General features: G+C 35.0%; 1 protein-coding gene across 2 annotated transcripts in view; it reads right to left on the bottom strand.

Moving 5' to 3' along the window:
- Nucleotides 1–9,213: 9,213 nt before the first annotated feature.
- Nucleotides 9,214–18,287, bottom strand: part of PEX3 (peroxisomal biogenesis factor 3) — a 31,773-nt gene continuing 22,699 nt past the window's right edge. For both annotated transcript variants that reach the window (XM_036248380.1, XM_036248381.1), the window contains 3 exons: nt 18,096–18,218; nt 10,793–10,889; nt 9,214–9,923 (listed from right to left, as the gene is read on the bottom strand). In XM_036248380.1, the coding sequence (XP_036104273.1) occupies nt 9,840–9,923; nt 10,793–10,889; nt 18,096–18,218 (304 nt within the window). In that variant the 3' untranslated portion in view covers nt 9,214–9,839. The remainder of the gene's footprint in view (nt 9,924–10,792; nt 10,890–18,095; nt 18,219–18,287) is intronic.

Below are 18,287 nucleotides of genomic sequence, written 5' to 3'. Positions count from 1 at the left end.
TTGGAAAGAAATAACTTTTTATGACCTATCTATAGGGCAGGCAAATTTCAAATTACTGAACATCTGATTTTCTTTTCGTCCTGCAAAGACTTCCCTCCCCTCTGAAGCCTCCATGTGCCTTACCTCACCTCAGCCTGAGCCCAGAATGTCACATATACCTCATGGTAACTTTCTGCACCTGTCATGTTTGTGGAATTCCCATACATACACATGCAATTACATTTGATTATCTTCTCTTGTTTATGTGGCTCACGCTCATTTGATTAGACCGGTTGGAAGAACCTAGAGGGATGGAGAAACATTTCTCTCTCCCCCCTATTTGCTGTTCAAGTCTCCACATTGAATCTAATTCACGTGGGACTCAGAGGTGGACATTTCTGTGTTAGAGGAGTTGGGAACTGGCGGCGTTGGGACGGAACTGTGTCTGCTGCTGATGTTGAAGCCTTACCCCCGGTGCAGCTGTATTTGGAGATGTGCATTGAAGGAGGTGATGAAGGTTAAGTGAAATCGTGGGGTGGGGCCCTCATCCAATGTGACTGGTGCCCTGACGAGAGGAAGAGATACCAGGGACACACAGCTCAGAGGAAAGACAATGTAAGGACACAGCGAGAGGGCGGGCCATCTGTAAGCCAAGGAGAGGCCGCAGGAGAAACCTAACCTGGTGACACCCAGAGCCTTCCGCCTCCAGGGCTGGGAGGAAACACGCCGCCCAGTCGGTGGTCTTTTGTTATGGTAACCTTAGCAGACTAACACAAGTGGTAGGTGTGTAATGAATTTGACCTCATATGTATTTCCAGTGCTTACAGTACTTTTGTTTTTATTTTAAAAATTGTCTTTTTTTTCCTCTTGATAACAAAACTTGATAATAAATGTTCACTGTAGATATTTTAAAACATACAGGAATGCTCAAAGGTAAAATCACTGTCCAGATCACCACTATTAACATTTTGGTACATATTCTTCCAGGTTTTTGGGGGGGGTGGGGTGAGGAAGGGATGTGGGATTGGAAGTGTGGGCCTATTTGTGTAGGTGGGCTAATTTGAAGTCCAATTTAAATTTAAGAATTTGTTTCCTATATTTGCCTTCAACCAAATTGAATTTGAAAACCTAGGTAAAAATTAGGAAGTCTCTTCAGAACTTCCTTAAGAATAAAGCAAAATAATGAAGCAAAAATAATACTGATTTTGATGTAAATTTAAAGAAACACTGATTAACCTCAATAAAAGATTGCAATGTGGCCAGATCTTCATCTGAAGTGCTATAGGTTCCATTTTTTCAATTACTCAAATGCAGATATCTCATGGTTTCAAAAAAAAAAAAAGCTTCAAATACAATGGAATAAAACTTTCTTCAGCCTTGGCCAGTTTGGCTCAGCGGTCAGAGTGTTGGCCTGTGGACCAAAGAGTCCCAGGTTCGATTCCGGCCAAGGGCATGTAAGTCGGTTGCAGTTTGTCTCTGGCCCCAGTTAGGGTTGTGCGGGTGGCAACCAGTCCATGTGTCTCTCTCATGTCAATGTTTCTCTCTCTCTTTCTCCCCCTAACACTCTGTCTGAAGATAAATGTAAAATATCCTCGGGTGAGTATTAAAAAAAACGACAACTTGTATTTATTTCTTAAAATGATGCTAAAGTGGAAAAAAAAAAAGGTTACTCATTTGTTGAAGTTTAAATTTTCTAAACCATGCCAAATTATTTACATGAATGGTTTTCTTGTTCCCAATCTCCATTAACATTCTATCAGAGATCTAACATGGACAGATTTACAGGACCCTAAACACCAGACAAACAAACAACAAAAAAGGAAAAAAAAAACTCAAACCCAAATTAATAGGGTTATAGGAATCTTCAAAGTCAGGCCATCTATTTGTTTGAAGAAAGTATTTTTGAGACTAAAACCAGTTAACCACTTAAATTCCTATCCTGTCCATCTTTAAAACCTTTACACATTGAGAATGAAGGAGAAAGATGAAAATATTTAAGCAAATTATAAGTAGATATAGGGTATGGATCATGAGTAGCTATGAGGAAGCTAAATGACAAAATTCAGCTCAGCTTTCAGAGGAGCCAATAAGAGGCTTTGCTAATAACCAGTCACTATATATGGAGAAGTATGAGACCCCAAATTTAAATTGATTTAAGTTATATCTTGGTTACATGCCAAATTTACTACAACTGGGTCTTATAACAAGGATTTAAAAACATATCAGCAAATTATTAAAATTATCCATTATGGAGGGCAAGGATTATAATAAGGGTAATTAAAAATGAGAGTTCTCATTACTGATTTTAAGCCAGTGGTTTCTATCCCCAACCAACAAATCCTTTTCCGAGAATCACTAATAGGTACAAAATTGCTTGTTTCAATTTCAGTAACTTTTGATTTTTCCCTAATGACTAGAGAGATAATGAAGGCAAAGTTAAGTAGATTAATAGACTAAATAATCTAGATATTGATATTTTAAATATAAATATTACTTTAATAGGATTCTGTCTCATATTCTTCTGAGTGCCATATTGAAGTACCTAACACAATTACTCTAAAAGTTCAGGCTATTCAAATAAATGTGAATTAAGACAAAAAAAAGAGACAGATGTTTTGCCTTCTGTTCATTTAGATTTTTAAAGTAAAAAACCTTATTAGATAAAAATATTCCTAACTTCCAAAGAAATAAAATAAATGGTCATATCAACTTTTTATATATACACAGTAACACCTACATTTATACAAGCTTGAAGGAGAAAAAGTGGAAGCTGTTTTGAGTAACCTCCATTCAGCCAACTCACTGGGACTGACGCTCTCCATGTCCTTGGGGAAGCAAACCGACGGATGGCTAGGGAGAGCTGTGGGCCTTTAGGTGGGCTTCCGGCCGGCACACCCTGCACTGAGACTTCCACTTGCTGTAAACTGTGTCTACCAAGGGTTAGTTAACTTTGTTATTTTACTGGGTTGGATATTATTATTAGTACTGAATATTACTGAATATTCCCCAACAATTTATGTCCACTTAAAAGCTCAGAATGTGATCCTACTTGGAAATAGTGTCTTTGCAGATATAGTTAGGCATTGAGATTAGCTCATAGTGCATGTGAGTGAGCCCTAAATGAGAATTTCCTTATATAAGAGGCAGAGGAGAACAGAGACACAGAAAAGATAACCATATGCAGAAAGGCAGAGACTGGACTTCCACTGCTACATGCCAAGGAAGACCCGGAACAACCAGAACCTGGAAGATTCAAGAAAAGATTGGAAGGATTCACCCCTAGAGCCTTCAGAGGGAGCATGGCCCTGCCAACACCTTGGTTTTGGACTTCCAAGAGCCAGAACTGTGAGACAACATATTTCTGTTGTTTTAAGTCACCCAGTCAGTGGTGGTACGTTATGGCAGCTCTAGGAAACTAATGGTTACTAAGCAAACTGATTATTCCAGTTGAACTTTTTATCATGATTACATACGTTGATGACATAAGTGTGAAGAGTTGGAGTTTCTGTGAAAATCAAGTTGAATATTCTAGAAAGACTAGATAAAAGTATTTGTTTTATAAGGTATTGGTTAATTGGGGACAAAACAGTTCTAAAAGTTTGGGGAAAAATATAGTAAAAATCTATAAGAATTCTGTCTCCATCTCATAATGTAATGCATGTGACTTGTACAAAAAAGATAGAAAACACCTCTAAGCAGACTTATACTGAAGAGGTAGAAAAGGCCTAGTTCCTACATTAAATAACTGGCAAATAAAGAATATTTACATTTTAAGTTGAATTATCTAAGAATACATGTGTTATTTATTTAAAACATTTTATTTTAATCCTCACCTGAGGACATGTTTAAAAAATTTTTTTTAAATTAATTTTAGAAAGCAAGGAAAGGAGAGGGTGAGATAGAAACATGGATGAGAGAGAACACTGACTGGCCGCCTCCTGCACGCCCCCCACTGGGGATCAGCCCCACAACCTGGGCATGTGCCCTGACCAGGAATCAAACTGGTGACCTCTTGGTGCATGGGTCAACACTCAACCACTGAGCTACACTGGCTGGGCTGTTTTTTTGTTTTGTTTTTTTAATTGATTTTAGAGAGAGAGGAAGGGAGAGGGAGAGAGAAGCATTGATCGGTTGCCTCCTGCACACTGTCTGACAGGGGATCAAACCCACAACCTGGGTAGTGCCTTGACCTGGAATCGAATCCAGCACACTTTGGTACACAGGACATTGCTCCAACCAACTGAACCACAATGGCCAGGGCTGTTGATTTACTTTTTATGATACCCCGCTTTAAGTGACTTTGGATGAACCAAACTACTAAGGGTCCCAGACAAGAGGGTTCCTACTCTACCAACAGAAGACAAATTTGTAAAGTCTAAGGCCAGTTAGCTTCAAATACATGTGGTTTTTACCTTGTCATCTCTTCAACTGCCGTAACTACAGATGCAGATGACTGCAGGTGATGCTGATCAGTTTGTATCCTTAGAAGGACGCTCCTGTTCAGTCTCAAGTTTCTTTGGACGAAATCTCAGGTTAATACTGCTGGAAGAGATGCCCTACTCTACACACATTGACTAGATTTCCAACATGAGTTTTTATACTTCCCTATCAGAAATAACATCATTATATTCTGCCACATTTTGAAAAGAAATGTTTGCCCTCCACCTTTAAATCTTTTTTTTTTTTTAAACATTCTGGACATAGACTACCTAAGCAATTGGCTTTGGGCCTAGTCTCGACTTAGAAGAGACTTCACAATTCATTTTCTGCCTAAGCTACATGTATGTTGAATTAACATGAAATGATAGTACTGAAAATATTCTATTACTGAAAATATATTTAATATACTAATGATACGTGGTTCATTTATTTCTGACCTAATTTCCCACATACAGTACTATAGATTAGTAAAGACAATGAATTATTTCTTTTTAGACAAAAATGCTATTTTTTGTAAACGAACAAATTAAAAGATAGCATCCACTATATTACCAGTTAAACTTGAAAACTAGCATCCTTCCAAAATAACAGTAAAAATGCTATGGACATTGTACCAACCTTGCATCCCTGGAGTAAATCCCACTTGATCATGGTGTATGATCTTTTTAATGTATTGCTGGGTCCAGATTACTAATATTTTGTTGAGGATTTTAGCATCCATGTTCATCAGGGATATTGGCATATAATTTTTTTCTTTGTAGTGTCTTTATCTGGTTTTGGAATTAGGATAATGCTGGCCTCATGAGTTTGGATTAGGACAATGCTGGCCTCATAACATGTTTGGGAATCTTCCCTCCTCTTGAATTTTTTTGGAATAGTTTTAGAAGGATAGGTGTTCATTTTTCTTTGAATGTTTGGTAAAATTCGCCTCTTGAAGCCATCTGATCCAGGACTTTTGTGTGTAGGGTTTTGTTTTTTATATTACTGCTTCAATTTATTTGTTTGTAAATCTGTCTATTCAGATGTTCTGATTCTTCCTGATTCAGTTTTGGAAGATTGTATGTTTCTAGGAATTTATCCATTTCTTCCAGATTGTCCAATTTGTTGGCACATAGTTGTTTATAATACTTTCTTGTAATCCTTTGTATTTCTTTGGTGTCAATTGTTACATGTCCTCTTTCATTTTCTATTTTATTTATTTGGGTCCTTTCTCTTTTTTCTTGGTGAGTCTGGTTAAAGGTTTGTCAATCTTGTTTATCTTTTCAAAGTACTAGCTCTTGGTTTCACTGATCTTTTGTATTTTTTTAGACTCTATTTCATTTATTTCTGCTCTGATCTTTATCATTTCCTTTATTCTATTCACTTTGGATATTGTTTTTGTTCTTTTTCTATTTCCTTTAAGTGTAAAATTATACTGTTTGAGAATTTTCTTGTTTTTTGAGGTAGGCCTGCAATGCTATGAATTTCCCTTTTAGGACTGCTTTTGCTGTGTCCCATTGATTTTTTGTCCCATCAATAAATGTGATATATCACATAACAAAATGAAGGATAAAAATCACATTATATCAATAGGTTCAGAAAAAGCACTTGATAAAATCCAGCACCCATTTATGATAAAAAGTAACAACAAAGTGGAAACAGAGGGAACATACTTCAATGTAATAAAGGCCACATATAACAAACACACAGCCAACATCATACTCAATGGGCAAAAACTAAATGTGTTTCCCTTAAGATCAAGACCAAGGCAGAAATATCTGTTTTTACCATTCTTATTCAACATAGTACTAGAAGTCCTAGCCACAGCAATAAGACAACAAGAGAAATATAAGGCATCCAAATTGGAAAGAAAGAAGTAAAACTGTCATTATTTGCAGATGACTTGATATTGTATATAGAGAACCCTAAAGATTCCACCAAAAAACTACTAGAACTGATAGATGAATTCAGTAAAATAGCAGAATAAATAAATACCCAGAAATTAGTGGCATTTTTATACACCAATAATGGACTATCAGAAAGAGAAACCAAGAAAACAATCCCATTTACAATTGCATCAGAAAAACAACAACTGAGGAATAAATTTAACCAAGGATGTAAAAGACCTGTACTTGGAAAATTATAAGACACCGAAGAAAGAAACTGAAGATACAAATAAGTGGAAGCATACACAATGTTCATGGATTGCAAGAATTAACATAATTAAAATTCCACACGGCCCAAAGCTATCCATAGATTCAATGCTATTCTATGAAGCTATCAATGGTGTAACTCACAGAACTAGAACAAATATTCCAAAACCTTATATGGAACCACACAAGACACTGAATAGCCACAGCAATCTTGAGAAAAAAGAACAAAGTTGGAGGTATCATAATACCTGATATCTAACAATACTACAAGACCATAGTAATCAATACAGCAAGGTACTGGCATAAAAACAGACATACAGACCAATGGAACAGAATAGAGAACCCAGAAATAAACCCACGCCTTTATGGTCAACCAATATTTTACAAAAGAGGGAAGAACATATAATGGGAAAAAGATAGTTTATTAAATAAATGATGTTGGGAAAATTGAACAGATATGTACAAAAAAAGAAACTAGACACCTTCTAACATAAGAATAAACCACAAATGAATTAAAGACTTAAATGTTAGACTTGAAACCATAAAAATCCTGGAAAGAAAATCTTGGACATTTCTCATAACAATATTTTTTCTGACGTATCTCCTCAGGCAAGGGAAACAGAAGAAAAAAATAAACAAATGGGACTACATCAAACTAAAAAGTTTTTGCACAGCAAAGGAAACTATCAACAAAATGAAAAGACAACCCACTGAATGGGGAACATATTTGCCAATGACACATTTGATAAGGGGTGAATTTCCAAAATTTATAAAGAACTTATATATCTCAACACCAAGAAAACAAACAATCCAATTAAAATATGGGCAAAGGGCTCTGGCCACTTTGGCTCAGCAGTAAGAGCATTGGCTCGTGGACCAATGGGTCATGGGTTAGATTCCTGGTCAAGGGTACATACCTGGGTAGCAAGTTGGATCCCCGGCCTCAGTTAGGGTAGTGTGGGAGGCAACCAATTAATGTCTCTCTCTCTCCCTCTCTCTCCTCTAATCTATCTAAAAATCAATGGTAAAATATCCTCAGGTGTGAATTAGAAAAAAATTACAAACACACACACACACACACACACACACGCATGCAAAGGACCTGAACAGACGATTCTCCAAAGAGGATATATAGATAGCCAACAGACATATGAAAAGATGCTCCACTTCACTAATCATCAGAGAAATGCAAATTAAAACCACAATGAGATATCATCTGACACCTGTCAGAATGGCTATCATTAATAAATCAACAAGTATTGGCGAGGATGTGGAGAAAAGGGAACACTCATGCGCTATTGGTGGGAACGCAGATTCGCGCAAGCAGTACAGTTACTAAAATATTATTAAAAATGGAATTGCCTATGACTCAGCAACTGCACTTCTGGGAATATACCCAAAGAAACCTGAAACACTGATTCGAAAGAATATATGCACCCTATGTTCACTGCAGTGTTATTTATAAAAGTCAAGATTTGGAAGCAACCCAAGTGTCCATCAGTAGATGAGTTGATACATTTAAACAATGGAATACTACTCAGCTGTTAAAAAAAAAAAAAAAAAAGGAAATCTTACCTTTTATGACAGCATGGATGGACCTGGAGAATATTATGCTAAGTGAAATAAGCCAGTCAGAAAAAGACAAGTACCACATGATTTCACTTATATGTGGAATCTAATGAACAAAATAAACTAATAAAACAAAACAGAAACAAACTCATAGATACAAAGAACAGACAGTTGTCAGAGGGAAGGGGGTTTGGGGGGCTGGATAAAAAATGGTGAAGGAATTAAGCAAAGGAAAAAAACTCAAAGACAACAGTATGGTAATTACCAGAGACAGGGGGGTTGGGAGGTAGAAGAGGATAAAAGGAGGAATAAATGGTTATGAAAGGAAACTTGACCTGGGGTGGCGAACACACGCTACAATATATAGTTGATGTGCTATAGAACTGTACACCTGAAACCTATATAATTTTACTAACCAATGTCACCCCAATAAATTCAATAAAAATTTAAAAACGGGCAAAAAACTTGAATAGATATTATTACTCCAAAGATGATTTACATATGGCCAACAAGGATATGAAAAGATGCTCCACATCACTAATCATCACAGAAATGCAAATCAAAATCACAATGAGATATCACCTTACACCCATTAGAATGGCTACTGTCAAATAACAAAAGAAAGCTAAATAACTAGTATTAGCAATGATGTAAAGAAATTAGGACCCATGTGCACTGTTGGCTGGTGCAACCAACCAGTATGATATGGTGCAACCAGTATGATAAACAGTATGGAAGGTCCTGTAAAAATTAAAAATAGAACCACTACATGATCTAGAAATCCCACTTCTGGGTACTTATCCAGAAGAATTGAGAGAGGGTCTTGAAGAGATACTGGCACATTCATGTTCCCAGCAGCATTCTTCACAATAGCCAAGAGATGGAGGCAACCCAGATGTCCATCAACACATGAATGGATAAATAAAATGTGTTTTAAAAAAAGAGAAAGAAAAAATGCTATGAAACAAATAAATTAATGGACATAAAGTATTAACAAAACCATATTTTACTAAAATATTTTATTGTAATATCCACTGTGCTTAAAATCAATACAAAGAAAGTTATTAAAATTTACATACAAATGAAACTATGCTGTTAATAATCGCTATGAGTAAACAGCATCAACAAAATTTAGCCTCTAAATCACTGTGTAATTTTCTAAGGATTATTAACAATAGTAAAGAAAAAGAAATGCTGATCATGGTTGTTAAATTAACTGATTTCCATACAAAGAAAAGTCCTTTTTTTTTTAAAGACATAATTTGTTCCTTTGAAGAATAACTGGAGAAAAGCCTGGTTTACTACTGTATGCTGCAGTCCAGTGAACGTGATGATTCATTAAATAGTATGTTTTCAACTTCACACCTATTTTCCAAAGATATTTTACCTCAATATCAATGTCAAAGTGTACTGAATTTCATATTATACAAAAAAAGTATCTAAATTTACAGTCAGTTTGGAACTAATATCCATGGTGTAATAAATTCTGACATATGTGCTGTGTACATTCAGATATACCAACAAAAACTAGTCCATTGATGACTTTAAAAAAATATATTAAGATGACAAATACATCTGTTTTATTATGAATGAAGACTTTAAGAATATTTTTTTATTAGGCATTTGGTAACAAATCATTACCCTATGTATATAGTTGACTTATCGGTGTATTTTTAAAAGTAAATGAATCCCACTGTCAGCTTTTGTGAAAGAAAAAAATCATTTCTCCAGTTGTTGAGGAGTACTAAAAGCTTCGTAGACATTAGCCGCAAAGTCTTTCACTTGCTCCATCATCAGCAGATCCTAGCAAAGATGACATTAAAATGTTACAGTCTGAAATATGTGCAGATAATTTGAATTCATTTCTGCAATCAAGAAAGGAATTTAGCTCTAAGTTTTGTGGTGTTAAAGCCCAAAAGAAAAACATTTAATGAAAGGAATATTTTTTTTCTTATAAGAAATCCTAGGAGATATTTTTGTCTATGTTCTTATGTGAGGGCTGCCGTCTTCACACTCGGGCCCAGGGACTCTTCTCACTGCACATTATTGAGGTCGTTTGGAACTGAGGTAGAGTGCAACCAATTCTTATAATAGTTTCCAAGTTTGTGAATTACTCAGAAAAAAAGTTATGTGGATTCAAAGTTATGCGTTCAATAACATCAGTCTTACTCAATGCATTCTAAAGAAAGATGGAGTAATACATTGTTTAGTAAAAATTTTAAATAATGTAATGTCTATGCAGGTTTAGTCAGCAGATTACTGGCATATTATTAATAGGTAGTAATAAAATAATTAATAAAATGCTTCACTTTTACACAAAAGTTTTATTTCTCTCAAAATTTGAGGACTTTTATCACTGACCTGCTTTAAGGCTCAATATTCTCAGTAGCACAGCTTAATGCAAAACATTAACACTGCAAATTCAATTGACCACTAGAATGTATCTGGACTGAAATGAAATCTATCAGGTGTTGGACTGTAACACAGAGAAAGGTATTCCCAACCTCATAAATTTGCCATGGTACATTATTGCTCTCACAGGGCATTCTATCACACTCAATATATGGTTTCAAGTTCTTGGTTTCTTTGAATATCACAAATTTGTTGTTAGACAAACAGGGCCACATCCAAAAATACAATCTGGGTTTAACACCCCAAAGCTTTCTTCTTACCTGAACAAAATGACTAGGTGTTTCACTGCAAACCGAATGGATCTGTCCATTTACTATTGGAATTATCTTAGCCAAAGGCAGGCTGACACTGGAAAGACTAAAACATCACAACAATAATAAGTACTCTCTGAAATCTGTCTTATATGTATTTAACATTTTAATTATAAATGAATAAATAGCTATTGAAAAATACTTATAGAAATGTGTTAAGAAAATAAAAATCACATATAATTCTACCACCTAGAAATAACAACTACAATTCACATCATGGTTAATTTCTTCCAGTAATTTTTATATATATCTATGGGTTTTTTTAAACATACAACTATAACTTCCCAAGGGGTCCTGTTCTGAATTTTTTTTTTATCCTCACCCGAGGACATTTTTCCATTTTTTGTTCAGATAGAGTGGAAGGGGGGGGAGAGAGAGAGAGACATCGACATGAAAGGGACACATCGAGTGGCTGCCACCCACACGACCAACCAGGGCCAGGGACAAACTGCAACCAAGGTACGTGCTCTTAGCGGAAACCGAACCCAGGTCTCTCTGGACCGCAGGCCAATGCTCTAACCTCTGAGCCAAACCGGCCAGGGCACTGTTCTGAATTTTTATTCATATAAGCATGTTTTTATTAGAAGTTCTTCCAAAGTTTTTGTCTGTTTTTAATGATTATGTAGTAATCCAACTAGCTGTGACAATTTATATTTATCATCTCCCTAGAATTAGGCACTTAAGTTTATGTCTAATTTGTCTTGATATAAATCACTCTTTGTATTAACATGAACTACTGGGTCAAAGGGTATGAATGTTTTTAAGGTTTAAAATGTATACTGCCAAATGCTCTCTGCTTCTCCAGCAGTGTGTGAAAATACCTGTGCATCATGCCTTCCATGTCAAGCATTGTCTTTTTCTTTAATCTCTGTATGTCTGATAGCTGAAAATGGTGTCTCACAGTTTGGGTCTATCTTTCCCTTAATGACTAACAAGGTTGAATGTTTCTTCCCTTTGCTCTAGTGAACTGTACCATTATCTATCTGTGTAAACAGGAAACCTGGGCATTATCCTTGGCACTTCCTTCTGCCTATATCCAATCTCTCCACAATCTTAAATATTTCTTAAATGTGTCTACTTCTCCCCATTGCCAAACTTAGTCCAAGTTAAGCATTATCTCCTGTTTGGACTACAGCAATGAACTTCTAACTTGTAAGTGTCCAATAAATATTTGTGAGATGAATAAATGTTATGTGTGATTACAAATGATGTAATGGACTGTTAAATGATAAAATGAATTTTTGTGTGTGGGTTATAGATTTATGTTATTATATTAAATATCATACTTTATACATTTAAAACTAAGGCTAGGCTAGAAACTTCCATTTATTTATTCATTCATTCATTCATTCATTCATTCATTCATTCATTTATTTATTTATTTATTTATTTATTTTATCCTCACCTGAGGACATTTTTCTATTTTTTGTTGTTGTTCAGGTAGAGTGGGAGGGAGAGAGAGGAACAGAGAGAGAGAGAAACATCGATATGAAAGGAACACATCGAGTGGCTGCCACCCACACGACCGACCAGGGCCGGGGACAAACTGCAACCGAGGTACATGCCCTTAGCGGGAACCGAACTCGGGTCTCTCCGGACCGCAGGCCAACGCTGTAACCACTGAGCCAAACCGGCCAGGGCTAGAAACTTCCTTTTAAATATAATGAAAATGCTGAAGCTATGGTGTCTAACCAGTATGCTATGCTGAGATTTGAGGCAATGCTTAAAAAGAAATAGGGAGGATTTATGTACTCCTAAAGAAATTGGGCATTATTCTCCTTCATAGTTCCTGTGTAGCATCTTCCAAAATCTGTCATGTTTTTGCTTACTTGTCTCTTTTTTATATATTTGTGAATTAGTCTTGAACAGAAATTGAAGACACCACTATCACACAAGGTCCATGGGCTTAGGTACCATGTCTACTTTACTATTATTATTACTAGTATTATCTTGGCATGTAGTATACTAGCATGTAGTAAAGGGCCTGGTGCATGGTGTGTGTTCAATACATACTTGTTGACTCGACTAATACGAGTCTTCATTCATCCATTGCTATATCCCACCCCAACTTCCACGTTCCCAATTCCTTCTCCACAGCGTAAGCCGCATCATGTCACTCTCTTTCACTTTTCTAGTGGCTCCCCGGCATTTCAAGCCAACGCCCATATCCTGCATGTGCTGAATTCTCCAACTGCGTCTCATACCCTTCTTTCCCTAGTTCCATCTGTTCAGCTGCCACATCAGCCTTCTTCCAGGTCCTCAAATTGAACCTTGGTCCACCTGTCTTCAAAGTCGTTGCCCTGTGCCTTTTGCCTCGAATGTCAACTGCCTCATTACAGTCCAATGCTATATTCAATAGTTGCTTATCTTTTAGTTTTTAGTTCAAATTATTTCCTCAGGGAAACTCTGCTTGAATTTTCAGGTTTGTTCAAATACTTCTGTTAAATGTTAATGTTCTTTTCCTTCATAATACTTATTATAGTTTTACAATTATGTTTATTGTCTATTTCTCCTACTAGATTGTAAAATCCATGAAGACAGAGACCTAGTACAGTACCTAATATATAGCAGGTGTTCAAGAAATAGATGTTAGATGAATGAGCAAAATGATTATTTCTCTCTGCTCTTTTATAAAGTATGTTTGTATCTATGACCACTTCTTTCTTTGGGTGTTTCCTTCCTTAACTGGTGTGTATATAATGCTATTAGCTTCTTTGTGTGACATAACTAGTTTGCAAAAATTTCCCCAACATATCATTTGCATTTAATATAGATTATTGACCTGGCCAGTTTTTCTCAGTGGTTAGAGCACTGGCCAGCAGACCAATGAGTCGCGGGTTTGATTCCTGCAAGGGCACATATCTTAGTTACGGTTTGTCCCCAGCCCTGGTCGGGGTCCTGCGGGAGGCAACCAGTCCACGTGTCTCTCTTACATCGACGTTTCTCTCTCTGTCTCCCTCCCACTCTATCTGAAGATAAATGGAAAAAAAATCCTCAGGTGAGGATTAAAAAATATTAATATGGATTATAAACTTGTTTGATCTATAAGTTTGAAATTTTACAGTAAAACATAGTTTTATTTATCTAAAGTTATTTTCCTTCATTCTGAGAAATATTTTTTCTCCATTTTGAGATCAAACAAATATTTACCTGTTTTCTATCAGTTCACTTATGTTTTTATTGTTTAAACCTCCTGGATATATATATTTTTCTATATGTATGGTACAGAAGGGCTCTAACTTTATAATTTTACAATTAGCCATCGTAAAATGACTATTTGTCTTATCATCATTTATTACATAATATATCTCTTTACTCATGATCATCATATAACAATATCCTATATTTTTAGACTCCATTTCTGGATATATCCTACTCCATTGAGTTATCTATTCATTTAAAAATAATAACATATTATTCTAATAACATTACCTTGGATTTTCTATAGGGCAGCAGTTCTCAACCTGTGGGTTGCGATCCCTTTGAGGGTCGAATGACCCTTTCACAGGGGTCGCCTAAGACATAACAGTAGCAAAATTACAGTTATGAAGTAGCAATGAAAATGATTTTATGGTTGGGGGTCACCACAACATGAGGAATTGTATTAAAGGGTCATGGCATTAGGAAGGTTGAGAACCACTGTCATAGGGAAAATACATTCATTGATCACCTTTACTATCAATTTTTCAGGTTCAAAAATAAAGTAACCACTCTCTAATCCCTAAGGGGATTTTGATGGTACTTTGACTACATTTATAGATTAATTTTGGGAGGTTAACTTCACAAATTTTAGTTGATTCTCTTGGACGTCTAAGTATAAAATCAGGTTACCTTCATATAACAATAATTTTTTCCCTCCCTTTCCAAAACTGATACATCATTTCATGAAGATATGAATTTACTGAGAAAATCAAGAGTCAACCAATAGTTTATGATATAGTAATAAATGTTTAGCAAAAGTTGTCTATTTTCAAGTTAATATATAAAAATTAATGGTGTTTCTATATTTGGTTCTCAAAATTGGTCTTTCCTTAGCCTTACAACACTGGTTAGAATATCAGAATGATGCTGAATAAATATGTGAATAGTGACAATCATTTAAAAAAGACTTTTTAAAAAATTAGATTTATTGGGTAACATTGGTTAATAACATTATATAAGTTTCACATGTACAATTTTATAATACATTATGTGAATATTGCATTGTGTAATCACTACCCAATGTCTAGTCTTCTGAGTAGTGACCATCTTTATACAGTTTCTGTTTTTTTATTTTATGGTACGTGCCCCTAGCAGGAACCGAACTGGGGACTCTCTGGTCCACAGGCCACGCTCAACCACTGAGCCAAACTGGCTAGGGCCTGTTTCTGATTTTAAAGGAAATAATTCCAGAGACTGGCTGGTGTGGCTCAGTGGTTGAGCATCAACCCATGCACCAAGAGGTTCCCAGTTCGATTCCCAGTCAGGGCACATGCTGGGTTGTAGGCCAAATCCCCAGTGGGGGGCATGCAGGAGGCGGCCAATCAATGTTCTCTTTCATCGATGTTTATATTTCGCTCTCCCTTTAAAAAATCAATAAAGAAAAAAATTAATTAATTAAAAAAAGGAAATAATTCCAGTGTTTTACCATTAAGTACAATTTTGCTTTTAATTTCAAATATTCTTTTATTATATAAAAACATTTTTTATTTCTAAAATACATTTTATCAATAAATATTATTATTAATAAAATAAATGTATTGATAAAATAGTACTGAATGCCTTTCCAGCACTACTGAAGATGATGCTGGTTTTTGTCCTATCGTGTTATAGAGTACTGTAATAGCTTTCTTGGTGTTTTAACCCTCCTTGCATTATTAAGATATATCTTAATTAGACAGTGATAAAAATAATTGAAAATCCAGGATCTGATGTGAGACAGAAGTGATTAAACATCTGGCTTTACTACTTGCTGGCTGTTTGACCTCAAATTATTTACTTTTTCTTAGTTTTCTCACCAGTACAAAGAGGAAGATAGAACTTAGTTTCTAGGGTTTTTTTTTTTTTTTTTTTTTTAATCCTCACCTGAGGACATTTTTCCTTTTTTTGTTGTTCAGATATAGTAAGAGACAGAGGAAGAGAGAGAGAGAAATATCAACGTGAAAGGGACACATTGAGTGGCTGCTACCAACACGACCCAACCAGGGCTGGGGACAAACTGCAACCAACGTACATGCCCTTAGCGGGAACCGAACCTGGGTCTCTCTGGTCCATGGGCCAATGCTCTAACCGCTGAGCCAAACCAGCCAGGGCTCTAGGATATTTTTTAAATCCAGTGAGATGATGTTCTGAAAAATGACTATCATTATGTTTGCACACAGAAAAGGAAGTACTGATTGCTGTAATTGTTGCTATAATTGTTGCTGGATTTCACTGGCTTATATTCTCTTGAGGATTCTTATATCTATATTCATCCTTTAAGTCGGTACAGTTTTTCTGTTAGGTCCAAACTTTATCCATTATAGATTATCTTTGGTTATTACTGGTGATAGAAAAGTTTTTTATTTTAAAATATTTATTATACATATATTAGTGTATATACATATAAGAATGTAATATATAGTATACGAGTAAATATACACATAATGTATATGTGTATGCACACAAATAGTATGCACAATTTACATAATGTGAATTATTATTAGTTTGCATCACTGTTGATTCTCTTAAGGGTTCTGGATTATTAATTGTAATTTAATTACTTAAGGATATTTTGTCTTTTTGTCATAGTTAAAATTTTTTTTCTTGACTTATTGCAATGGCTAGAACTTCCATATGTTAAACAATATGTATAACAGCAGGCAAAATGGGAATGTTTCTACCATTGAATCATGGAGTATAAAGTCGGTTATTGACATGAAAGAGAAAAACCTAGACAGGAAATTTCTAAGTGCCTATTTTATATAATGAAATATGAAAGGCATAAGATAGTCTCTGACTTTGAAAGGAGGCTTAAAATGTAACTAAGGATTAGACTATAGTTCAAGGTAAATATATATAGGATGTACATGAAAGTATAGATGAGTACTATAGGAGTTCAGATAAAGATAATCAATAGCTGTTGTAGTTGTAGAAAAATATTATAATTCTTCAGTGTATAAGATCAAATATTTGGTTCATGTTAAAACAACTATTAGAATCCTTTATCAAAACTCAGGAAACAACTAACACCTTGCTAGGTAGAGATTATAGTAAAATTTTATAATGGGAGCACCTTGATTTAGGGAGGATATAGGGGCTCAAATTTATTTTTGTATAATTTTAAAAATCGCTTATAAAGATCTTAGGATAATATTTAAATTGTTTCAGAAGATAAATTTCTTGGTTCTAAGCATTCCACATCTTCAACGTTAATTGCAAATTATTATTTTTTGTACAATAAAGAAAGGTCTCAGAGAACTGGGCAAATAATCAACCTCTTGCCCTATATATTTAAGGGTTAATTAGCATGTTGAACATACATACAGCATATCAGTTACTGTTTGCCTTACTTTTAATGAATGAGTTTATAGTCAGTTGATTTAGTACCAATTATTTTCTCAGTTTAATATAAAAGACAGAGGTTCTTAAAGAGTTCTTAAAGAGGTGACGAAAGTGTTTATGCTAAGATGATAAGGATATAATAAAACCACAAAATACCTTTGGCAGCATGAATCCATGACTTAGTAATAGTTATAATAAAAATTACTAATAATTGCCTTATCTAAATATTCTCAATCCAATAAGGGCTGAAAATGGAAACACTAATGTAGTTGTAGAACTAGAAGATAACTCATCCAATGAAAGTCTACAATAGGAATGCCTGGTTATTACAATGAGCAAAATACTGAATTATATAGGTCAATTATGGTTTGCAGTACTGGAATAAAACTAGAGAAGGCATTAAAATGTAAAATATTTTCAATTTTGCATTCTAAAGAGTTAAAAAAAGAAACAATGATTGGACTATGGCTTATAGAAGGGTAGTTTCACAACTTAAGTACTTACCTATATTGGGAAAATTTTGGGAAAAAACTAAAGTTTTAATATTGATTCCAGAAGTTCTATTAATGAAGGTGCAATTGGTTTAAATAAGTTTAATTTGTTGAAAAATAAGCATTCAAATTTACCCTCTAAGATTTTTTGTTACCTGAAACAAAAACACAAATAGATCTACAGCACTATTTTATTAGAGCATTAATTAGACTGGTAACCATTTTGCATGTTATCTTACCTATTCATGGAGTTTCCATGCTGCAGGTCCTGTTCAGTAGGTCGAAAGAACTCAGCCATATTGTCTAGCAGTCTACTAAAACCCCGGTTTAAACAGGTATTCAAAACTGTACTAAAATCTGGACTACACAAAATAAGAAGGATAAATTATTTTTAGGATTCTCAATGGCAAAGGAAATAAATTTAGTAACTT

Source organism: Molossus molossus, unplaced genomic scaffold (assembly GCF_014108415.1).
Source record: "Molossus molossus isolate mMolMol1 unplaced genomic scaffold, mMolMol1.p scaffold_m16_p_8, whole genome shotgun sequence".
Lineage (NCBI taxonomy): Eukaryota > Metazoa > Chordata > Mammalia > Chiroptera > Molossidae > Molossus > Molossus molossus.
The sequence above is the reverse complement of the archived record's forward strand: the minus strand, read 5'-3'. Positions and strand labels throughout refer to the sequence as shown.